Source organism: Lissotriton helveticus, chromosome 10, assembly GCF_964261635.1.
Source record: "Lissotriton helveticus chromosome 10, aLisHel1.1, whole genome shotgun sequence".
Taxonomy (NCBI): domain Eukaryota; kingdom Metazoa; phylum Chordata; class Amphibia; order Caudata; family Salamandridae; genus Lissotriton; species Lissotriton helveticus.
Genome location: NC_136071.1, coordinates 498,118,787 through 498,144,406, shown reverse-complemented (window position 1 = coordinate 498,144,406; position 25,620 = coordinate 498,118,787). Strand labels below are relative to the sequence as shown.

Below are 25,620 nucleotides of genomic sequence, written 5' to 3'. Positions count from 1 at the left end.
ATCTTCCTATCGCTGCCCTGGTCACTGGCTAGTGGCCCAGACTGTCCCTTCTGCTTTCAGGTTCTACAGATCTTCGATCCACCCTTGGATCGACCTGGACACTTTTCCTCTGGTCGCCTGCAGCACTTCTTTGCAGATCTCCATTGAAATCGACGACTAAACAAGACACCATAAGAGACCTATGCACCCGGATTCCGTGGGTGAGGTAACTCGAGTTCTCTGGTAGTCTCTAGGGTATTGGCCCTCCTAGTGGCTAAGTCTAAAAGGGTTCCATCGTAGTTCATTTAGAAGTGTCCTTAAATTGTAAATTTGTAACTTGTTTGTTTCCCATCGAAAGTCCATGGTAACCCACAGCTGTGTTTAGACACTGCATGCGTCTCCCGTAGGCCTCCTACATCCTACCCTTTGGTTGTTTAGAGTAGCTCCAGCGATTCCACAGGCCCCAGGCCTGCTTTCTAATTCTCACGTAGTTCTTATACCACTATTTTAGAATATGGTATTTGAGGCCCCTAGGGCAAAACATATACTGTACAACTTATCGTATGCTAATTAAGTAACTTGAATTGTTCTTTTACCTCTGACTGCATAAAGAGTGCAGAGTGGTTGTGTTTAGAATAAATACATATATATTTGATATACACCTTGTGTGGTGTGCTTTCATTTGGTTCTCACGGGATTATAATTAGGGCTCCCTGTTTTATGGTATTTATTTTTTCTACATTTCCGTCTGTATTTATCCATGTTTATTTTTTGCTAATTTTGTCTGTATCTATCCGTTTCTATTTTGTGTTTTCTGTATAAATGAAGCTGCCATGGGTATTTTCCACATTTATTTGACGATAAATGTACATTATCATTTGAATGTCCCAAAAGGTTTCAGCAGTATACAGTGCAATAGGGTTATCTGAAAACACTTGCATTGCAGAATAGCATAAATAACTGTAGATCTGCACTTAATTAAGCTTAATTAAAGCTTAATTAGGAAATGTATTGTCTTTTTTCATCTCCCCTACCTCACATCTGTACATCTACTGACCTAGCACTCATGATTGACAGTAGAAAAAAACATCTAAAGAAGACATATTTTCCCTATATTTCTGTATTTAAAAATAAATACAGACAGGAAAAAAATTGTTTTCTGTCTGTATTTATCTGTAAAAACGGAAAACTGGAATCCCTAATTATAATTGGTAAAACTCGCTTAATTCGCTCTCTGAAGTCTTAGCATGAAGACTGCTCGCCACTGCTACCCCTAGGATAGGTTGACTTTACAGCCACCATCAATAAGGGTCGATTAGACTGGTGCAAAGTGCCCACTGGAACTAGTAGACATAATATGCCAGGCTAACTTCTCACACCTCGGTCCTCTGATCAGGCTGCCTCTTTGGTGGATCTTCTGTCATAGAAGTAGGGATGGGTTCTCCACCCAAACTTGTCAATATTCTGCCTTCTTGTGTGGAGATTGAGCGGCAACAGCTGGCAGCTTTTGACCTTCTGTCCGAAGTCTGCGATGGTTTTCTGGCAGCCAGACTTCCCTCTATCAACATGGTATACTCCTGCCGTTGGTGAAAGTTTGTGGTATGGTGTACAGAAAACAGATTTACCCCTTTCTGCTCCCCTTTCTTTCTCTTGCCCAGCAGGGATCTGGTCTGGGCACCTTAAAAGGTTACCTTTCTACTATTTTAGCTTTTCTCCGGTTGCCTGACCAGCCAACCCTGTAGTCTCCTATTGTACATAGGCACTTGAAAGTTGCCTGTTATGCATTAGTCTCCAGACGCCATATTTGCACTATGCATCAGGCTGTCTGTATGCTGCGGGTAGTGTAGGTTTTGTGCTGCCTTGTGGCCCGTGCTTGCTTTAACCCCCACTCTCCTTGCCTGCTAGCCATGTAGCTTCCAACACCCCCCATACAATTGAACGCATTGGGCCCAGCTCCAAATTTGACCTCTGCACCCAGCCGCCTCTGTGCCACTGGTGGTGCAGACTTTGTGCTTACCAGAACCTTGCCTTTGCTGATCTTAAAACCTGAAGACTTGAGCTGCAAGTTGGGTACTTGCCAGTGAAACTGCATTTTTGTTTTCTTCCTTGGGATTACATTGAACTGTTTAAACACTCCTCTGTGTTAGGCCTAAGGCTGCTCGCCCACGTTACAACTAATAGAGCACCTGAGTTTGCACTGAGCCCTGTACACTTTTGGGGAATCTCTGGACTCGTGCACAGTATAACCACCTAGTGGTATATCATATATAGAGCCAGCTTCCTACATTCAGAATGTTGAAGGTATTCGCAAACCTGCTTAACTATTTGAATAGATCACAGACTAGATTGCCCTCTGCTATAGGCCCCACCTCCGAAGTTGAGAGTTCTCCTAACTTTGGGTCTGTTTTATTCAAGAGAGAACTGTGACGTTCTGTGGATATTGCACAATTGGTGTACCCCAAAAATATTATGGCCCTTTCAGCCAAGCTGATCAGAAAATTGGGAGAGACCAAGGAACCAGATGGTTGGCATCCTCTGTCATTGCCAGGCTTTGGACCAATGTCCTGCCACATCCAATAGCTTGTCTTTGCATGATTGCCAAGAACAGTCTATTCTTTTTTTTTTTTAGGATCTCTCACGAACTGTGCTAAAAAATAGAATTAATTTGGCAGAGCAGCAATCCATTTCCCCAATATTGCTATGCCATAGCAGTGAATAACCATATTTAATGTATGGTATACACAATAGTGGCTGTCATTGAGAGCTGTACATTATACTGAGGTATACTTTTTGGTCTCTTCAGCTGCCAATCTGGAACAGGTGGTATACCAGCTTAATTTTCAGTTTACATCAGGTTCCTTTCCCTTCAATCTTATTGTTATCTGTATAGTAACGAGTACGGGTGTTTTCATACAAATCATTAAAAAATATATCTTATTGAGCCCGTTGTCTGTTGCATTCTAGCCACTGTGGTCGGCCATGCAGTTTGATGGTCACTTGTTATAGGGACACTCTAAAGAGAATGGGCTGCCTCTGGTTTCTAGGCCTTACCCTTTGTCGACCATAAACAGCGAATGCACTTTCTGCAGAACATGCTGTATTCAGTATATGGGCTTTGAACTCACCTGCTGATTTTGGTTGGTTGGCCTGCCTTTTGAAATTCTTTTGCTCTGGTCGGTGAATAGTGTACATTTATCCTGCCTTTGAGTGCTTGATCCCTCCCAGCAGTATTCACGGATTGTTCCATTTTGTTCATCTTGCTCGCACCCCCTCTCGCCTGTCGTTGCTGCAATCCTTCCTGCGCCGCCGGTTGTTTTTATTTTCTTGTTAGTTTGTCGAGTTGGTCTTCAGTTCAACAAATGGTCCTACTTGGTATTTTATATCTTCTTTGGAATGCTGACCGGAGAGAAGACCATTTCCGCAAGGAACAGTTAGAACGTGAAAGCGGAAAATTATTTAACAGTTCTTCCTCACTGGAGGATAGACTCAGACCCTTTTATTTTGAACCATATAGTTACTGGACTTCAGTGCTTTTTTATATGAAAATGTGAGTGTCACACTTCATGAAGGGCAACTATTCTGCCCTCTTCTTTACAGTAGCAGCAGGATCCGACGAGTTTTTATTTGATCTCTACATCATCTCAATAGAAACACAATACGCAGATGGATTGAGTGCTTTACGTACAGCAGGTGGAAATTTCAGCTATTATTCATGAGCCACTTTATTTCACTGCAGTAATTATATTTTTAGTATAGTTTGTAGTAAATATTTTTCGCTCTTGTGTTCTTATTCGTAGTCTTGAAATCTGTGCTGGAGCTGAGTGCACTATGCAAGAGTTACCAGCTGTGTGTTTCTAAGGGACAGTTATACAAAATTACATTCTATTGTAATACGTATAGTCTGGGGATTACTAAAATCTATTTTTTGGAAGTACCATTTTATCTTAACTTTTTGTGCATTTTAATGCAGCCTATCTTGTACTGTTTGTAATGCAAGTTTAAAATAATGGCTTGCATATTGACATTGCTTTCTGTCACAGGCTTGAACGTTATAGCACTAACAATACACAAGTCTGTATTCTCCACTGCACCAACCAAAATTTTATTCTGTGGGTCTATGGTTGCACACATCTTTCTAGTGCATTAATTATTAGAGGTTTTATTATGTAGTATAGTGCATTTCCCACTGATTAAAATCTTTTTAGGGCTCGGCCTACGTCACCCCTGCGTCAGCAGGGGGCGGAGCTCCGAGCCGTATTGTTAAGGGGTTCTGAATCGTGCAGGAAAAATTCCTCAGTGCGCTTTTACCATCTGCATGGTAATTGGCCCTCGCGGTGCCGTGTTTGTAGTAGGCTCAACGCAATAGGCCATATATATTTCAAGTTGGGCATTTCCTGCATTTTGTCTGCGGTTACGAGCACAGCAATCCATAAATTTCAATTAGGAGCTGTCAGGGTGCCGTGGTAATGGAATCCAGATGGTCGGGGCGCGTTCACCAGTCTGCAGTGAGTGGCGCGCGTTCGTGCTTGTTCTGTGTTCTCCTTCTACCAAAGACATTACTCACTTTTCCTCTTTTCATGCAGATCTTGTTTTCTTTACTGACTACAGCTGTGTTTATATAGACGGTGGCTTCAGTTGTGCAGCAGGTGCAGTGGCACCAGTGTGGCGTAGCAGGTGCAGTGGCACCAGTGTGGTGTAAGTATCTTTGGTGGAGCAGGTGCAGCGTTACCAGTGTGGCGTAGGCGTAGCTACCATTGGTGGAGCAGGTGCTGTGGTACCAGTTTAGTGCAGCAGGTGCAGTGGTACCAGTGTGTGGTAGCTACCATAGGTGGAGCAGTTGCAGTGGTAGTGTTACTTCGCTATGATTGTGCAGCAGGTGCAGTGGCACCAGTGTGTGGTAGATGGCGTTGTGTAGCAGGTGTAGTGTTATCAGTGTTACTTAGCTATGATTGTGCAGCAGGTGCAGTGGCAGCAGTGTGGTGTAGCTATCATTGTTGCAGCAGGTACAGTGGCACCAGTGTGGCGTAGCTACCATTGCTGCAGCAGGTGCAGTGGCACCAGTGCGCCACATTGGTGTAACACACTCACTACCACACACTCACCCCCACAGACTCACCACCAAACACTCACCACTACACACACAACCACACACACAACACACCACCAGCCGTCAGTGCACGCTTTCACCAGGGCCAAACACCACCAGCCATCAATGCACGCTTTCACGACCCACAAACACCACCAGGCGTACAACACCAGCCGTCAGTGCATTCTTTTACAAGGCGCACTCACCAGCAACCGTCAGTGCACGCTTTCACCAAACACACACACCATCAGCCATCTGTGCACGCTTTTACCAACCACACGCCCACCAGCCGTCAGTGCACCCTTCCACCAGGCACACACACCTCCAGGCGGCAGTGCAGTCTTTTACCAAGCACACACACCACCAGCCATCAGTGCACAATTTCTACAGGCAGTCACACACACCACCAGCCATCAGTGCATGCATCAATTTTCTGATAGATACATCTGCCGTGTGGATTCCTCACCTTGTGAATATCCCCTTGCATCAGCAACATTCGGAAATTCTTTTTGTAGATACGCGCCGACGTGGATCCGGACGTCACAGAGGCACGGCACCGCTCGCGACTCCGCTGACGTCACCGACGCCTATAATAGGCCCACGCCGGCGTGATGACATCAGTTCCCTTTTTTCCGTGTCGTCGACGCTAACGGTTTTCTGGGATCGTACTGTAGCTTCACAGTAACTTTGTTTCTATTGTACTATTACTGTATCTATCTTTAATTTCTTCGAGATGTCGTCGAAGAAGACTGCTTTTAAGGCTTGCGGGGATGGTGGCAAGACAATGTCTATAACCGACCCGCATGAATGCTGTGTCTGGTGCCTGAGTTCCGACCATGACGTCGAAGATTGTCCTTGCTGCAAGAAGATGACCCCGAAGGCTTTACGAGAGAGGGAGACGAAACTCCTCGTGGCAAAACTAAAGAATAAGAGAGTTAAGAAGTCTTCGAAGTCTCGATCTCGGCGTTCGAGGTCTCGGTCTCGTTCGAGGTCACGCTCGGAGTCGTCTTCGGCTCATGCTTCGAAATCTTCGAAGAAGAAGCACAAGAAGAGAAGCCATGAGTCACGTCATCACTCAGAAAAGGACTCTAGTTCAAGACCGAAGTCCCAGGTCAAACTTCTGAGTAAGGAAGTGGAAGTTTCAGAATCGGAAGATCATGACTCTGTTGGTGAGGCTTCGCATCCGAATTCGCCCGAGTCTCAGAAGCAGGTCCATTCTCCAGTTCTATCCAATCCTTCTGGTCAGGAGGATGAAGGTGAGGAGCAGGGGGCTGGTGAAGTCAAGGTTCCGGTACCTGCGGGTTCGTCGACACCGGTTCCTGGACTCGATGAAGAGGTCGACGTCGTTTTGACTCCGCCTCCTCAGGAACAACCAAGAGGTCCATATCCAGATTTTCCGACTCCAGGTCATGATCCATCTCAGTTCCTGAACGCCATGTTTGGAGTTTATTCTAGGGCAATGTTCCCGTCTGGTGCACCTGTTGGTCCCACGGGTCCTATGGCTTTTAACTTGGGTGTTCCCCAAGCTTATGCCCCTGCGCCCTTCATGCCTTTTATGCCGGCTATACCACCGCATTGGCATTTTCCGACACCACCGGTGTCGTCGGCGCCTGTTCCATCGACGCCGATACCTACGACTCCGAAGCAGGATTCTGCTCGACCTCGTATAAAACGACCTCATCCGACTTCGGGTTCGACGCCGGCACCGACCCCGTCTGAGTCGATTCCGAATCCATTGGCTTCTATTGTGAAGGAAAGATCGCGGAGAGAAGCTCAGAGACTTCTGGAAGAAGAAAGATATCAATATTCAGATACTGAAGAAGGGGAGTTACAGGATTCTGAAGATCCTTTTGAGGACTTGGGTGAAGCCAGTGGGCTTGAACTGTCTCCTGAGTGGGACTTGTCTTCAGTGTCAAATGTACCATCGAAAGATGTGGTGCCTTATCATACTGTTATTAAGAAAGCAGCGAGTTTATTGAACATTACTCTGCCTACTGCTGATTATAAGCCTAATATTTTAACTGAGGTTCTTCATTCACCCTCATCTGTTATTGAACCTATGTTACCCTTCAATGATGCCTTATCTGAGCCCATCTATGAAGTCTGGAAGAATCCTTTGTCTGCTCCTGCAGTTTCTAGGACAGTAGCGAGGAGGTACAGAGTTGCTCCAGGTGATCCTGAATTCTTGTCAACACACCCCCTGCCTGAGAGTTTAGTTGTACAGGCTGCCTGTTCGAAAAGGTCTGCTGGGGCTTTTCCGCAGGTTCCTGGGGATAAGGAATCCAGGAAGCAGGATCAAACCGCTAAGAAAGTCTTCTCCTCAGCCAGTATGGCGCTTAAGTCAACTAACGCAACTTGTCTGATGGGGAGGTATATTCATGCATTGATGGATTCTGTCAAGCAGTTGGTTCCGAAAATCCCTGAGGAAGAGAGGAAAGATTTTCAGGAGGTGATATCGGACACTCAAGCAGCTGCGAGACAAGTGATTCAGAGTGGTCTGGACACTGCTGATTCAGTGGCGAGGGTCATGGGCTCTTCCGTTGCCACTAGGAGGGCTGCCTGGCTTAAATCATCGGAGTTCTCTGCAGACATTCAGTCTGTTTTGATGGACTTGCCTTTTGATGGCTCAGGATTGTTTGGTAAAAAGGCTGATGCTGCCTTGGAACGTTTTAGGGACAGTAGAGCCACTGCAAAATCTTTGGGTCTCCAGTCCAGAGGTACTACCGGAAGACGCTTCAGAGGGTTTGGCAGATCTTCCTTTCGTTCTTACAGAACATCTTAGCAGCAGCCACAACAGCAGCAGAATACGCTGTACAAGTCGTACAGGGGCAGGCAAAGATCCCGCCCTAGAGGGCGTCAAGCTTCCTCCTCCCCTTCCCAACCCCCTGCCAACGCAGCAAAGCAGCCCTAGATCCGCCATTCCGGATCATGTGGGCCCAGTGGGGGGGCGGCTTACACATTTTCTACAAGATTGGGAATTAATAATATCGGATCTTTGGGTTCTCAATCTTGTAGAGAATGGGTATGCACTTCCTTTCCAGGAATTCCCTCCCAATTACCCTCCTTGCCAGGGTTATTGTTCGGAGGACCACCTGCTTCTCCTGCAGGAAGAAGTCCTGGCTTTGTTCCGAAAAGGTGCGATAGAGGTGGTTCCAGAGCAGGAAAGGGGTCAGGGGTGCTACTCCCGATATTTCCTGATCCCCAAGAAAGATGGCAGGCTTCGGCCAATCCTGGACCTCAGAATTTTGAACCTTTACCTGAAACAGGAAAAGTTCAAGATGCTCACTCTTGCGCAGGTTCTTTAAGCGCTGCTAGAAGAAGACTGGATGGTGTCGATCGACTTGCAGGATGCGTATTTTTATATTCCCATCTTGAAGTCGCACAGAAAGTATCTCCGTTTTACGGTTGGGTCACAACACTACCAGTTTGTGGTCCTTCCGTTTGGTCTTACTACTGCACCTCGAGTTTTCACCAAGGTGATGGCAGTGGTGGCAGCTCATCTCAGGAGAACGGGGATACATGTGTTTCCGTATCTAGACGACTGGCTGATCAAGGCGGAGTCGCCGGAGAAGGTGCTCCATCATCTGCAAGAGACAACTCGGTTGTTGCACAAGTTGGGTTTTTCGATAAATGTACCCAAGTCTCACCTGGTGCCCTCACAGCGCAACCTGTTCATAGGTGCGGTACTGGACACTACTGTATGTCGTACATTCCCTCCTCCTCAAAGGATTCGCGACATACAGGAAATGATTCCTTTGTTCTGCAATGGAGCGGTCGTTCCAGTTCTGAAGGTTCTTCGCCTGCTCGGTCTGATGGCCTCTTGCATTCTGTTGGTCAACCATGCACGCTGGCACATGAGGGCACTCCAGTGATGCCTCCGCAGGCAGTGGTATCAGCACAATGGAGATCTCAGGGAGTCAGTGAGGATCTCCAGAGAAACTGCAGCGGATCTGTCTTGGTGGAGCGTGGAAGGCAATCTGTCTCAAGGGAAGCCTTTCCAGATTCCTCCATCGGTTGCCACAGTGATATCGGATGCGTCCACTCTCGGGTGGGGTGCTCATCTGGGGGACCTGGAGGTCAAGGGTCTTTGGTCTCCAGAGGAAAGGTTGCTTCACATCAACCTTTTAGAATTGCGGGCAATACGTCTGGCGCTCAAGGCCTTCCTCCCTACCCTTCGCGGTCAGTCGGTTCAGGTCCTGACGGACAACACGACCGCGATGTGGTACATCAACAAGCAGGGAGGAGTAGGGTCGCAGTGTCTCTGCAGAGAGGCTCTGCGTCTCTGGTCCTGGGTTTAGGACCATCGGATTTGTCTGATGGTAAATCATCTGGCCGGAGTTCAGAACGTTCGTGCAGACCGTCTCAGTCGGCAGTTCTCTGCCGATCACGAGTGGAGGCTCCATCCGGGGGTAGTTCACAACATCTTTCAGATGTGGGGGACTCCTCGGGTGGACCTGTTCGCCACTCGCGAGAATGCTCACTACCTGTCATTCTGCAGTCTCCAGTATCCGATGCAAGGAGCCTTGGGGGACGCGTTTCAGTTGAGTTGGAGCTCGCAACTCCTTTACGCGTTTCCTCCCATACCATTGATTCCTCGGGTTCTGAGGAAAATTCGCCAAGACCGGGCCCAAGTCATATTGATCGCCACGGATTGGCCAAGATGGGTGTGTTATTCAGACCTTCTCCACCTCTCCTCTCACCCGCCGCTCCGTCTCCCTCACAGGGCATATCTCCTCTCTCAGATGGAGGGGCAGGTTCTACACCCCCACCTCCAGACCTTACACCTTCCTGCCTGGAGATTGAACGGGGCAACCTGATTTCTTTTTCTCTCCCTCACGATGTGGTGGATGTCATTTTGTCAGCCAGGCGAGACTCCACTAAGTCCGTCTATTCTTATAGGTGGTCTAAATTCGTTACTTGGTGCAGGGGGAAGTCTATAGACCCTTTGAGGGCCCATTTATCTGATGTTCTCCAGTTTGCCCTTTCTCTGGCACAGCAAGGGCTTGCTGTTGCCACGGTGAAGGGTTATCTTTCTGCGCTGTCGGCTTTAATCTGTTTGGCTGACCAGCCTTCTCTTTTTAAATCTCCTATAGTTTTAAGGTTTTTGAAGGGCCTCACGAATAAGTTCCCTCCTACTCCTTTTATTGTGCCTCAGTGGGATTTAAATCTTGATTTGACATTTTTAATGGGTGCTCCTTTTGAGCCTCTTCACAAATGTCCTATGAGGCTTCTGACTTTCAAAACGGTTTTCCTCATTGCAATAACCTCGGCAAGGAGGGTAAGTGAGCTTCAAGCTCTTAGTTTCAAGCCCCCTTTCTTGTCCATTCATGCTGATTGAATGGTTCTTAGGACCAGGGCTGCTTTTCTGCCAAAGGTGGTGACTTCTTTCCACCTTGGTCAATCCATTACCCTTCCTACCTTTTATCCTCCCCCACACCCTTCCAAGGAGGAGGAGAGGTTACACCGTCTTGACCCCAAGAGGGCGGTGTCTTTTTATCTGGACAGGACTAAAGACTGTCGTTTGGATGACCAGCTCTTTATTGGCTTTGCTGGCTGCAAGAAAGGAAGAGCGGTCCATAAGAGGTTTTTGTCAAGATGGATCGTCCTCTGTATTAAGATCTGCTACTCTTTGGCCGGTAAGGAACCTCCAGAGGGTATAAGGGCTCATTCTACGAGAGCTAAATCATCAACCTCAGCGTTGGCTAGAGGTGTGCCTGTTGAGGATATTTGTAGAGCGGCAACTTGGTCTTCCCTCCACACATTCGCGAAGCATTACTGCTTGGATTCCGAGGTGAGGAGGGAAGGTCATTTTGCACGCTCTGTCCTTCAGGATTTCCTGGTCTAGAAGAGCGAACACCCTCCTCCGGGAGTGGGGACTGCTGTGGGACTCTATTCAGAAGGTGAGGAATCCACACGGCAGATGTATCTATCAGAAGAACAAGTTACTTACCTTCGGTAACGCTTTTTCTGGTAGATACTATATCTGCCTGTGGATTCCTCACTGACCCACCCGCCTCCCCGTTGTCCACACTTCTATGCCAGAGTTTCTATAATGTATTATTTTATTGTCAAGGAGTTGTTTATTTAAAATGTTTTATTGCATTTGCTTCACACTGTGTGTGTTACCTTGATTTCTATACTGTGTATATGTCTACTGTCATCGGTCCGTCTGTGTGCCTCGAAGGCACGGAAAAAAGGGCGGAACTGATGTCATCACGCCGGCGTGGGCCTATTATAGGCGTCGGTGACGTCAGCGGAGTCGCGAGCGGTGCCGTGCCTCTGTGACGTCCGGATCCACGTCGGCGCGAAGCTACAAAAAGAATTTCCGAATGTTGCTGACGCAAGGGGATATTCACAAAGTGAGGAATCCACAGGCAGATATAGTATCTACCAGAAAAAGCGTTACCGGAGGTAAGTAACTTGTTCGTTAACGCATCCACAATTAACTATTGTAGCAATCTCAGTATGGTACACTTTACTTTTAAACATATTCATGTAAAGCACAGCATGCCACCATTGCTACAATTCCAATCTAACCCACATAATTCCACTACACACCACATGCACACACTCCATAACACATGGCGAAAAGACATTGCCATTTACAATGCCATTAGCTCAAACTCAAATAATTCCGAGCCCGATTGCATTTCCAATGCTTGTTTTAATTTAGTTCTCATTTTAGATGCGCATTATTTTAAATGTAGCAACCTGAAAGGGAAGCACACAAAAAAACTTGAATATTTAGTTTTTTAGCCACAACTTTGATTCCACCCCCCAAACTCCGTGCCCCATAGCATGCACCACAATTCCCATATGTTTTAATGCACTTCAACCACTTCCGATATCTATCTACCCATCTCCTCACATCCGTGTTCTCTCTCTCCCTGACAAATTTTCACGGTTTCGCTAATCCGCATGCCTGGTGACTCATTTGTTTTCTTGGGGTTCTCGCTTCCAGGTGTTCTTTTCCCTGCCAGGTCCTAGAGTCTGTTATTCCCATGTTCCTTTTCCACTGCACACGCTGCCACATAATTTCACTACACAAATCCACTCCTCCCCACATAGAATTCTACAACTAACATTTCCAATCACAACCCACATACTTTCACTCTATACCAAAACGCAATAGTAAACAACTGTCATTTACAGCGTCAATAGCTCTAACTCTAACAAATGCGAGACCTATTGCATTGAAAAAACTTGTTTGAGTATGTGATGCTTGTAGTCTCTTAAATTACTCCCTTTATTGCGTGCCAGACTTGATCTTTGTCAGCATTTTATCCCAGATATTGAATCCATACAAGTCATTTTTTATAGTCCGCTGATTTCAAACCTTGTTTCTCATATTGGTGTGGTTTACTACCTGGTGTGCAGTATGGGAGTCATCACAGTTCGTATGAAACTGATGTTTTTCAAATATTTGTTGGTTTCATTTAGAGCTGCCGAATGTGGAAACTTTGAAGCTGCTGTGAAGTTAGGAATAGCATACCTCTACAATGAAGGGCGTAAGTGCAATGTTTTATTTCCTACTTCCCTTTTATTAAACATATGCTCTTTCGGACAATTCTGTGGTCTTGCATAACATTTACAAGAATGCTGGAGTCCAGGCTGAATTTCTCCACCTAGTGGTAGTTTCGAGGCAGTCCAGTTATTTTGATGGCAAGTTATATTGATGGCTGCATAACTCACTGGGCAGGCAGGCCTGTGCTCTGATAGTGTTCCTTTTTTGCCTATAACTGAAGACGAAGCAGAATAGCACTCCGGGCAGTCCATTGACTTGTCGTTCCTCATGGCCAGGAGACCTAAATCAATTATGTGGCACTCCCTGAACACTAGCGTGCAGCATGGGCAGCAGTGAATAAATCTGCACTGGTCCAATTAAGTGGATCCAGTCACTGATGCTCCTTAGAGACAGATTTAGTGGGGCCTTGAGATCCACCTACACGATTTGGAGGTGATGCGGGGGCACACAGCTGTAAATGTTCGGTCAGTAACTACAATTTGAGCCATATCTTCCTAGGGCTGTGGAGCCTTCAGTTAGTGTCCTTAATTGCTCCCCTCCAGAGCAGGATTGTTGTTTTTAAATATTTTAATCTCTCTATTTTTTGGGATTACAGAACGCTTTTAAAATCGTATTGATTTTTAAAAAATATGTATTCCTTTTTTTATGGTACAGTTGAGATGTTAAAAATGTGTAAATATTTTTACATTTCTATTTCATGGGATTACAGAATGCTTTTAAAATCTTTAATTCATATGCATTCCTGCTTTGATTTTTCAAGGCAGAGTAGAGAATGTATTGCAGCACATGTATTTATTTTGTGTTATTAGTCTGCCTTAATGTTCGTGTTCTCCTCTCTTCCCCTTCCCCCTCGAGAATGAGAATGAAAATGCCTCGGGCATTCAAAAAAATCTTTAAGGGTTAAAACTGCTTTAGAAATGTTATGGCCTTGTGCACTTAGTGGGGGTTTCCTCCATGGATTCAATAGATATCACAGTGGAGAATCTTGGCATCTGGCTTTACATGTCTTAATGCAACTTTTGGTGCTTCTCTTCTAGTTTCCATCTCCGATGAGGGTCGTGCAGAAGTGAACGGGCTCAAAGCATCCCGTTTCTTCAGTTTGACTGAACGCTTGAATTCAAGTGCCAATCCGTTCATCTGGTTGTTCATCCGCCCTCCATGGTCTGTCACTGGGAGCTGTTGCAAGGCGGTGGTCTATGAGAGCCTTAAGGAGGAATGTCAGGCACAGACTGTAAGTGTGACCTTCTGCTTTTTAGTTGTCCCCTCCCAGCTTCATGCCCCTGAATCACCTTGCAATTTCCCTCCTGTCCTGGGAGGAGATTTGTTTAACAATTATTTGAAGCATGGACTTTGAATTTCTCAATCCTTTTAGAAATTTACAAGAGCTTCATAAATTGCATTGTACACATTAACATTGTCCTGCACAGTCTTGTTTCGCCCAGTCTATAGGTTTTGATGTTTATAGTATTTAAATTCTTTTCCGTTCTTTCATTTCTAGCTTGTGCTCTTTAGAAGAGCAAATGATGTGTAGTGTCTAAAGCCTGTTGACGTTTGAGTGCAATATTGTCTAGTTACAACTTGTAGTGCATCCTTTTCCTGTTGACTACAAACTGGGATGTCTGTCATCATCTCTTCCAATGTTACCTAAAGATGTGACCGAGGTCTACCATACATGTTTCCTATTAATGGCAATAGCGTTTTTGGTTTACAGGTTCAGAAAGGATCTGTTCTTTATTGCTTGGCTAAAGTACTGAGTCTGTTTGAGGTAAGTGGTTCATTTAGCAAATTCTGTATGCCATTGACCAGCAACTTGTTCACAGCGATATTTTATTTTGCCGTGTCCAGCATTAACATTTCATTCTATCCATTTAGGATGATGAAAAGAAGATGGCTGCTCAGGGAATGTTTGAAGAGTCATCCAAACAGGGGTGTTTAGCCAGCTCCTACCTTCTGTGGAAAAGGAACCGAAAAACTGCGGTATGTCGCCTGCTTGCTCTGGAGCTTCGTGCACCTGCTTTGATTGAACTTTTATGATGGTCTTTTTGTGAATACCGGTGAAGTGAGCTCTTGGCGTAGATGAGCCACTATAAAATGTTACTTTGTTTGTTCTTCAGACATGTTTTAATTCCTTGTCTGATTTATTCTACTCCTTCATTTCACTGTTGGATCATGCTCTCTCCTGGGTCCTAATAATGCTTGTTTCTGGTGTGGAAAGATGTTTGCAGGTTCCTTTACACCATGCCTAGAACTACCATGTCTGGTTGGTGCCCTCTTTATAGTTTGCTTTCACTTTTAGGCGGTTCTCTAAAGCTCCTAGATATTTTTCTCTTGGCTCAATGACCATGGTGATAATGATGCAGACATCAAGATATAGATATATATATATATGTTGTTCCTATCAATTCGTAGGATCTGCACATTGTTTGGGCAACATAGACTAAGGACTTTATTTCTAGACTGATTCTGAATAACCCCACGGGGGAAATAATGGCCTATAGACCAGTAAGCTCACAGTGCCACCATAAGCCCCCTTAAGCTTACCAAGGAGCTAATAGTTTCTGGCAACCACTGAACATGACAACCCTGTCTCCTCAGGGATCAGGAAAACAGTACAGTTCTGTTCGCTTAGTCATTCGTGCTCACTTTTTCCCAGAGAATACACAGTGGGACATTTTCAATAATACTTACTGAACCAAAGTTGTTCTTGCATAAAATACTTGTGCTGCGATGATTAGGAGACAGAAGCAGATAAACATGGTTACAAGCGCCAAAAGCATAAATTGTAGATCTAGCTCTACCATGCTGCTGAAACAATGTATATATAAAGACGCATATAAGGCAGTAATCTAGCAGACTCCTACTATGCGAACCCTTCCTTAAGTGTGTAAAGAGTGTGTGTAGGTGTGAAGCCGTGAATCCCTCCCCCGGGACGATCCAACCCCTTTACCTGATGGGAAGAGTGAAGGACCCAGTCTTGGTTACGAGCTAGACCCCATCGCTGCTTGTTGATTTCTCAGCATGCAAGGGCCCTCTGTGTCAGTGGAAGTACCTCCTCTACTAATCTATAGGGATGTTCATCTTTTATAATAAAAAGCAGCCTTGCAATATATGTATAGATTAGTGATGTTATGGATCTGTAGATAGCATTGTCGCCCCATGGATGAGGATAGTGATGACATTTGTACATCGTACAAAATGAGTCCTTGTACATGATGTTCAGGTCATTGCGGCGATGTGCACAGCTAGATGTGTTTAGGTTCAGGGAAAGTAATCCAAAATAGTTAGGCACACAAATGTGTGCAAAAAGTCACCGCTGAAAATGTTATTAGTAAGAAATCAGCTGCTTCGCTACATAAACCTAACTCTGGAATAGAACACCCACTCATATTAAGGGTCGATATCTAAAAAGTTATCTAAAAAGCCAGCTGATAATTCTAAAAACGTTACAAAAACTACTCTTAAAAGTGAGCTTTCCAGTAACATGTAAATAAAGTCTTAAAACTCTTGTATGATTTGGGATCCTAGGCACTCCAAGCCATGGTGCCTAGAAAACGAAAAGGCTGTTTTAGGTACATTTGGTTTTAAAAAGAGGCCAAATTGTTCCCACAAGGAAATAGTCAATTGTTTGTGTTCCGAGAGGTAGACAAAACAGTACTGTTGCCCACCTCCGCAGACTGTCCCAGAAGCGCACCTCGTAGCATGTTTATGAAGCAAAGGTGATTCCATCCAGTTACCACAGCAGCCGTTGAGGGAGGCGTCGTACCCCACAAGGTTTCCGCCAAGCTTTTCTCATCGCTAAGGGTTGCAGCATCCCAGGGTGCTTCTAAGAATCCATCATCAATGTAATGCGCTGGGGACAGCAATAAGCAATTCTGATCCAAACCATATATCCAAGACGCATTTGTGGCTACAGAGCTGAAAGCGGAATACAGGTTGTATGCAGTCAAGACAGACTGGCCTGAAGGTTAAAGATACAATGGACTAGCTCCCCAAAATGCACCGGGAAGTTAGTATGGAGTAGTGTATCTGTTGAGGACCTTGCTACCTAAAGATCAAACATCTCTTTGGCTGAAGTAAAGGCCACATCTGTTTGCAAAAGCATGGCTTTCAGTTTGTTTAAGGAATCAAATTTCCTATTCGAGAGCAGCCTGAATACAGGCTGAATCATGGCACCTGGGGAACCCTTCAGATAAGACAAGTTTGCCATTGAAGCATTGCTTGCCCTGTGGAGAGAGCATTACTTGCAAATCAAGGAGCCACTTAAGGTTTCTTCAGTCTGAACCACTAAAACCTCTGTGTCCCCATTCCTGCATCTAAACCTCAACGGTAATTCCCAATATTCGTGCATATATCCTTCCCCTAGTGCTTCATATTATCCTACCTGTTGGTGTTTCAGTCAATATTGGAATTGAAAGGTAGTGACTGGTAGGCTGATGTAATCCTGAATTATCCAGTCAGTGGAAGGTGTCTCAGCCACAGTGAAATTTAATAGACATGTCCTGCTGTATTATGTAATTTGCGGAAGACACAATGTTGCCCAGTGAATAAATTCTGGATGATAATGTGGTCATAACATTGTCAACCACAGCCAACGCCTTTTCTAAATTACGCCTATCGATCTCTCGGCAAGCTTCCTGTTGAGAAATCTTCCATAGCTCATTGTATATTCCGTACGAAAAGTGTTTTTGACGTGGGCTCCGGGACCTAGTAAAAAAAACTCCGAGATCCAGATCATCAGAAATAAGGGAGTAGTGTTTCACCTGGGAGAGCATTGAGGTCTTTTGCCAATCTTCGCATAACTTCCCAACTCTATATGATGGCACCACCCGAGTGTTTGATTGTACACTTCGTTGAGCAGGCCTATTAATCCTAAACTCTTCGGTTTTACTTGGGAATCTAGATTGACACCCTTTTCAGTCCTTCCAATTGGGGTCTGATGAATTGAAAGAACCATCAGGTCTCATGGTGTCTAGTGTATCCTCACTTAATGTGTGTAAAGTCCTGCCATTTCTCAAATGCAGGAATACGTGGTGGTCAAAATAAGGTTGTTTTTTTTCTTCCTATACCCAGACTTTAAAGGAAGAACATTCCCTTTTGTATGTCAACAGTGTCTTAAACTGGCTGTCTGATATCTTGAACTTGCTCCCTAGATAAAAAGCGGCAACATGCGATTCCGAAATTGGCGATGAGCAATAACACTCAGCTTTTTCGAAAACACAATGGACAGCTTCCCTGATTAAGCTAGTCCTCGCAGTGAAGTCTGTTCCAAAGGGAAGGACACATCCATGACACACCTGTCAACAATTCTGGGCATTACGATGTTGCCCCTCCTATATCACGCCTTGTGATCAGAGCCTGTTACCAAAAAGTTTTCTTGTAAGAGAGACTGGATATAAAGTTAATAGGTAGTTGGTGTACACATTCACGTTCTAGAGCATGTCTCCTGCAATTTCACAACTCCTTCACTTTTTTTTTTTAAACTATAGCACTCCACTAGGCATTTTCTAAGCGATGCACATTGCATCTTATTGCCCATTTTAGTGGTACTCAAGTTGTGACCTCTAAGTGGAAAACTCTTTACTTTTACATTTTGTTTTATCAAGCTCCAATTTGTCAGCATTATTTTCACGCCATTGTTGAGATATGACCCTTTTCCCTTTATATATAAAGCATAGCCTTTTTAACTAACTTATTTTTTGGGGGGGATGCTGATTGTAGAACAGTGATCCTGGCCGGTACCTCCAGAGCCTTCGGAAACTTCGAGATTATGCTGCTAAAGGATGCTGGGAAGCACAGGTGAGACTCATTTTGCAGTAAATATTTTTATATTTCTATTTCATGGGATTACAGAATGCTTTTAAAATCTTTAATTCAGTTGTATTCCTGCTTTGATACCCGTGCAAAATGTAGACCTAAAACCAGGCTGCAAAAACACCATGTTGTGAGCATAAGACATCAGTAAACCCTACATTGTCCCAGCGGTTTATTGGAAGAATTGTTTGTACTGTGGCAACTCTTGTTTGCGGTAACACTTGTTTGTATTTGGGCAACACTCTGTGACTATATTTGTTGCCCCTTTTACAGCTGTCACTAGCCAAGGCCTGTGGAAATGGCAACCAGCTTGGATTGGAGCCCCGAGCTAGTAACGATCTAGTGGCACAAGTCTTCCAATCCTCTCATCCAGTCAACAAGCAAAGCATCTTTACTGTACAGAAGGGCATGAATGATACCATGAGGTAAGTGTTGGGGAAGGAGCGGTAGAGCAAAGCTGACCATTTTACTAAACCTTCCCACACATCACAGCAAAGTATCTGGGAACTTTGAAATCAGTCCCATCCAAGCTTGGTTACTGCTTATATTCTGGATTATGACATTCCTGGAGGTTCTAGAGAAAGTGTTGTCCTACAGAGACACATGGCTTCGTTTCAAATGGGGTTGAAAAGTTGACATTTCCACAAGTTATTTACACTATTGTCTGATTTTTTTTATTGTTAAATAGGATGTACAATGTTTAGATGCCCTTGTTTTGTGGATATTTGTAAATATGTATCTTATCACACAGCACTTTTTGCACTCCGCATAGTTTGCACTAGATTATGCAATATGATTTTGAAATACTTTATAGTTGTGTGTGTATGTAAGTGTGTGTGTGTGTGTGTGTATATATATATATATATATATATATATATATTGCCACCAACCAAACTTTCACCATCAAAAGAGGCGCTGACTCCGTGTATCTCAGTTCAAGGGTTTTATTTGTTACATCAGCTTCTGCTCAGACGCGTTTCGGCGGCTCTTCCCGCCTTGCTCACTAACATCAGACCCATTGAATCTGCGCTATATATACATACACATGTTACACAATCACATGAGTCATAATTGTAATTTGCTAATTGGCTTCAGTGTCGCCTTGGTGATTCTGGTTACACCCACAAGCCTACGTGACCACTACCATGAATGCAACATTACTTATACAAAACATCATACATATAATCATGTTTGACTAAACATTATCGTCATGTTTAAACATTATGCTGATGTTACTTCGTAATTCATTTCATCAAAGACCCCGTGTTGAAATGATTTAATTAACCACATTGCTTTAAGGCATTAGGTATTACGCCCTACGTCAAATTATTATGTTTACGTCATGGCTCTTGGGCGTAATTGTCGAGGGGGTGTGTGTCACTGCCAAGGCCGGTGATTGGTTTGTATGTGAAGAGCTACAAAGGGGCTCGGTAACACCGGAGATCGGTTTGCTGGCCTGGTGGCAGAGTCAGAACATGTTACAGCATTCCCAGTCCCTCCTCGTGTGTCTAGTAAGTGAAGCGTGTGTTTTTTAGCATTCACGTTCCTATTTTGAGGGCACATACTCACGTTAGCCTTATGAGCGACAAATTCCGCGCTAGTGCGCACCCTATTTGTTTAGTTTTGTGCAGATCCTGCTGTGTTATGGTTCAACCATTTTAACATTTTACCGGGATTAACTTACGATATGAAATGTTTGGTGTGGTTTGCGGGTGTGGATTGCATGTGACTGCTACTGAAATTAGTATAATGATGGCGCCGTCTGGGTCTTTGTTAAAAGGTACTAGAGAGATGTGCACACTAAGGGCTTCATCTGCGTTCAGCCCTGCGGGGATCTTGGAATTCAGCAAAATGATATATCTGGATTCCAGACGGCGTAACGCAAGCTTGCGATTGCCGCCTCTTACATTTCTTGGGATGCTGTCAATGACAAAGTATGTCAGACCTTTTGCGTCCCCTCCATGCATCTCATGGATATGTCTCGCTACCGGGTAGGCTGGGTCCTTATTGGTTATAGCTCTCAGGTGTTGTAAGATTCTTACATGCACTTGGTGGATAGTCGACCCTACATATTGTTTACCACATTCACATACAAGCACATAAACGGCGTATTCCGTTTTGCATGTGAAGTGTTCCTTGATGGCATAGGGTTGCTTGCGAAAGGGTACTATGACACTCGTAGTGTTTTTCCCATGGGTACAGGCTTTACATTTGGGACATTTTTTGAAACCCTTTTGTGACTGGAACCAATTTTTCTGTTTTTGGATGGCTGGGGCATTGTTGACCAATTGTTGACGCATTGATCGGGCCTTCCTGAAGGATACCAGTGGTTTGTCACCCACTTTGTCACCTATAATTGCGTCATTACGGATCAATGGCCAGTGCCTTCTGAGTATTTTTCGAAGGTTGGCATGGTGGCGATTGTAACCCGTAATTAGCCTCGGGGGTTGCCTTTCCTGTTGTTTGGGTCCAGTTTTTGTCACATCAGGGAATAGTAGCTCCCGTCTGTTTTTGGCGCTACATTTTTCTTCAGCAGTTTTGCATGTTTTGTCAGTGTAACCTCTGTGCTTTAATCTCGTAAAGAGATTGGTTTTTGCTTCAGCTAACCCTTCCTTGGTGCTGCAGTTGCGAGTCATCCTGAGGCATTCTGCGTATGGGATAGACTGTTTTAGAGGTGTCTGGTGGAAACTGTTAGCGTGGAGGATTGTGTTGCCCGCAGTGGGCTTTCTGTAGGTGCGTGTCTGTATTGTGTCATTCATAACAAACAGTTCTACATCCAAGAATTGTATACTTTCTTTGTTTACATTACAGGTAAATTTCAGATTCAATGAATTTTCGTTCAGCTGTTCAGTGAAAATCCTCGCACTCTCCTCACTGCCCTCCCACAAAATAAAGATGTCATCAATAAAACGTTTATAGATAACAACATTGTGGTTCATTGTTTGTCCATATAGTCTCATTAGCACCTGCTCCTCCCACCAGCCCATATGCAGATTCGCATAGCTGGGGGAGAAGCAAGTGCCCATCGCCGAACCTTGGATTTGTTTGTAAAACAGTTTATCAAATATAAATGTGTTATTCGTAAGGCACCACTCACACATCTCCAGCAGCATTTTAGTGTGTTCATATTGGTTAATAGGTCTTATATATATATATATATATATATATATATATATATATATATATATATATATATATATATATATATATATATTTATATATATATATATATATTATGCCCAATGCCAGATAATTTCACTCTGGTATCAGATTTGAACATATTTTTTAAATCACACAATTTTTCCCCCCAAACAGCCTAGGAGTTCTGAAAATACACTTTTTGAATACACACCATCAAATGTATTATGCTTCTATTAATTCAGCCAAGAAAAAACTGGTAACTAGAGAGTGCACGGTGGCTTGCCCCAGTATTGGAACTTTCATAGATTCCCATGCTTTGTATCATTCCCCGTCGTCGGAATGGGAGCCTCGGTAGTATAAAAACCATAGAAACAAAAGAGAAGCCTAGGCCTCATCTCATTTTGTATTCTATCCACCTCCTTTTGTAAAAAGAGACCAAACTTTTGCCAGGACCAATCAGAGCAGCCTCACCCTCTAGAACCTTCCTGAGAGAGCTCAGAGCCTCAGATTTTTCTACCGCACGTTGTGCTAGGGAGTCTCCACTGAGCTCTGCTCAGTTTTCACTGTTTTTCTACTTATTTCTTCAAGTTTCTGCTTCAATTCGTCATGTCTGACAAGGAGAAGAAGGCCTTATTCAGGTCCTGTGCCTCTTGTGGCAAAAAACGTCTTTTTGTGGAGGATAAGCATGATAATTGCATTTATTGCTTATATCCTGACCACAAGGCCACAGACTGCAAGATCTGCAGGACTTTCTCGAACAAGACTCTTCGGGACAGAGAAGGCCGGCTACTTACCTGGCTTCAGAAGATGAAGACACGCAAGGAGGTGCTCTCTTCGGATGAGGAGGATTCCGTGTCTGCTGCTTCCTCGCAAAGATCAAAGAAGAGGGGTAGGTCTCCCCCTGGTTCTTCGACATCTGAGCCCCCTCTTAAAGCCCCTCACAAGATCTCTGAGAGGGCTGGTCCCCTTCAATCTCCTCACGAAAGTGTAAAGGAGAGGCAGGGACAGGCTACAGCAGTGGTGCCAGCCTTAAAGGACAAAAAGGAGGTGGTGATCCTTTCTCCTCCGTCCAAAAAGATCAAGCCCAGTGATAAACACTCTACTGGCACTTCAGGATCTGGGCCGGAGAAAAAACAGCGTCCGTCGACGACGAGAACACCAGGTACGTCGACGACTGTGACTTTGGCTAAAGTTCCCGCTGTTTCTGTGGCTCCGTCGACGGGCTCGTCGACGGTAGCGGTGTCCACGACGGCGACTTCGTCGACGTTCAAGGTTCCGAGCTCGTCGACGATGATGGCTTCCACGTCGACGACGACTAGCAGGCCGCTGTCGACGGCCGCAACGACGACGAAGACTACGTCGACGACGACGGCTTCCACGTCGACGACGATGATAATGACGACGAGTTCGTCGACGAGACCGTCGACGGTGGTTCCATCGACGACGAAGGCTGTGGAGCCGTCGACGGTTACATTAACTGATGCTCCGACTGCGTCGTCGACGAGACCGTCGACGGTCCAAAAAGTGCATTTTCCAGTTCGGAGAATGAAAATCACGCCGGAGATGACGTCTCCGCGACGAGTCTCTTCCCATCTACCGACAATGCTGTTAGATGATGAGTCTGACGAGGATGAGTTTCAGGACAATTATGGACCTGCCTATAGTCCCTCGGACTTGAACGTAAAGTTGCAGGAGACGGACACGGAGGAATATTTCGACCAGGCAGGTGGCCAACAACTACATCCTTATGCTGTGGAAGACCGACATCCGCCGAGTTTAGGACAAGGCATGGTAGCCATGCCCTCCTCTCTCATTTCGGATCTTCAGGACATGCTTCAGGATTATCGTAAAAGGTTTCCGTCAGACCCTTCTGGACAGACTACGTTTTTTCCACTTCCACCACAGCCGCAAGTGCAGCCGGCTACTAGTGTTCCGGTGGTACCCTCCACACCACCGCCAGTGACACCTTTGGCCCGGGTTCCCACACCAGATCCCGTACCACTGCCCGATGCCCATCAGGATACCTCTTCGGATGAGGAGGTTGTTCCAGTGGATCCCTTGATGGATCCTTTACAGGACCCTGACCCGGATCAGGGGGACAATGACCCGCAAGACCCAAATGCTGCTGGTCGGAATCGGAATGTTTCCTTTATGACTTTAAGGAACAACACCAACGCTCTGTCAAATCTATCCCCATGATAGAGCATGTATGGGAGGAGGGCATGAAGATCATGCAGAGTCCTGCCACGGTGATTCCAGTCCTCCCCAGGCTGGAGAAGAAATATAAAGCTCTTGAAGGCAGTCCAGCTTGCCTTATTGGTCAGCCAAAGCCTGACTCGGTGATTTCTCAGGCGGCACAAAGCAAGTCAAAGAATCCGTCCACACCGTTGACCACTCCTCCGGACAAAGACGGCAGACGTCTGGATAATGTTGGAAAACGGTTTTCCTCTATGGCCAGCTTACTGGTTCGAGCGGCGAATGCCCTTGCCATCTTAGGCCGTTACGACCGCCAGATGTGGTGCGACATGGAACCCTTCGTGGACCTATTACCTGAGCCCACTAAGGAGGACGCCAAGAAGGTGCTGGCGGAAGGAGAGAAATCGTCAGCAGAAGTGATTGACTGCGCAATGGACATTGCTTCCACGGCCTTCCGGGCCTTGGCCGGCTCCGCCGTCTTACGGCGTCAGGGTTGGCTGAAGGCCACCTGGTTTCGTCAGGAGGTCCAGAACAGAGTCCTAGACCTCCTTTTTGATGGGGAGATGCTGTTCGGGAAGCATGTGGATGATACCCTACAGAATATCAAGAAGGACACAGACACAGCAAAGTCCTTGGGCTCTCTCACCTATCGCAAGGTCCCCTTTAGGGGCGCACGAGGGAGAGGATTTACATCTTACAGAGGAAACCAACAACGTTTTTCCTTGCAGTCTTCCCAGTCATATAAACCCCATTACTCGAATCAGCGACAAGGGCAATCAGCATCTTTCTCTCGCAACCCTCCGCGAGGCCGTCAACAGCGACAAGGCCGTGACAACACCAAACGACAATAGCGGCCTCCCCGCTCTACCTGCTGTTCCTCCCCTCCCGATCACATCAGTGGGGGGCAGGATATCCCTTTGTCTGGACAGTTGGATGTCAATAACATCGGACCAATGGGTCCTCAACATCGTGAAGAGTGGCCATACGTTGGAGTTTCACAACTTTCCTCCAACACGAGCTCCGGGCGCCATCCGCTCAGGACATCTAGGATTACTACATCTAGAAGCCCACCAGTTGTTCCTCAAAGGAGCAATAGAACCGGTCCCGCTCTCTCAGAGGGGCCGGGGGTTCTATTCAAGATTCTTCCTAGTGCGGAAGACGAAAGACACTTGGCGTCCCATCCTCGATCTTCGGGAGCTCAACACCTATCTCGTAAAGCTCTCCTTCAGGATGGTCACTCTCCAGGAAATTCTTCCTCTCTTAAATCCAGGCGACTACTTGGCGTCGCTGGATTTAGAAGACGCATATTTCCATATTCCAATACACCCAGCTCACAGACAATACCTTCGCTATACAGTGGGAAAGAGCCATTTCCAGTTCAAAGTGCTTCCATTCGGCCTTCGATCGGCACCAAGAGTGTTCACCAAAGTATTGGCACCGGTGGCAGCTTTCCTTCGACGACAATCTCTCAAAGTTTTCCCTTACTTGGACGACTGGCTCGTCAAGGCACCATCTTTCCAGGACGCTTCGCAAGCCGTGTCTACTTGCCTCCATTTGTTCCGCTGCCTGGGCCTTCAGTTGAACGAACACAAGTCAGTCCTCCTGCCTTCCAAAACTGCCAGATTCCTGGGGTCCGTGCTGGACACCACGCATTGTACGGCTCGTCCCTCGGAAGAGCGACAACAAAAATTGATGGTTTCGGCTCAACTACTCTGCCGCAGCAAGGTCCTATCGGTCCGCCAATACAAATCCCTTCTCGGATCGATGTCCTCCTGCATACCATTAGTACCGCATTGCAGGCTAAGGATGCGTCCTCTACAGGATGAGCTGGACAAGCAATGGCGCCAAGCAGAGGGGTCGTTCAACGACAGGGTTGTCGTAA

At 45.5% G+C, this 25,620-nt stretch overlaps 1 protein-coding gene across 1 annotated transcript in view; it reads left to right on the top strand.

Moving 5' to 3' along the window:
• Positions 1-25,620, top strand: part of CCNF (cyclin F) — a 145,906-nt gene that overhangs the window by 39,628 nt on the left and 80,658 nt on the right. The window contains exons 4-9 of the mRNA XM_078663006.1: positions 12,506-12,573; positions 13,628-13,821; positions 14,302-14,355; positions 14,463-14,567; positions 18,309-18,386; positions 18,675-18,826. Of these exons, the coding sequence (XP_078519132.1) occupies positions 12,506-12,573; positions 13,628-13,821; positions 14,302-14,355; positions 14,463-14,567; positions 18,309-18,386; positions 18,675-18,826 (651 nt within the window). The remainder of the gene's footprint in view (positions 1-12,505; positions 12,574-13,627; positions 13,822-14,301; positions 14,356-14,462; positions 14,568-18,308; positions 18,387-18,674; positions 18,827-25,620) is intronic.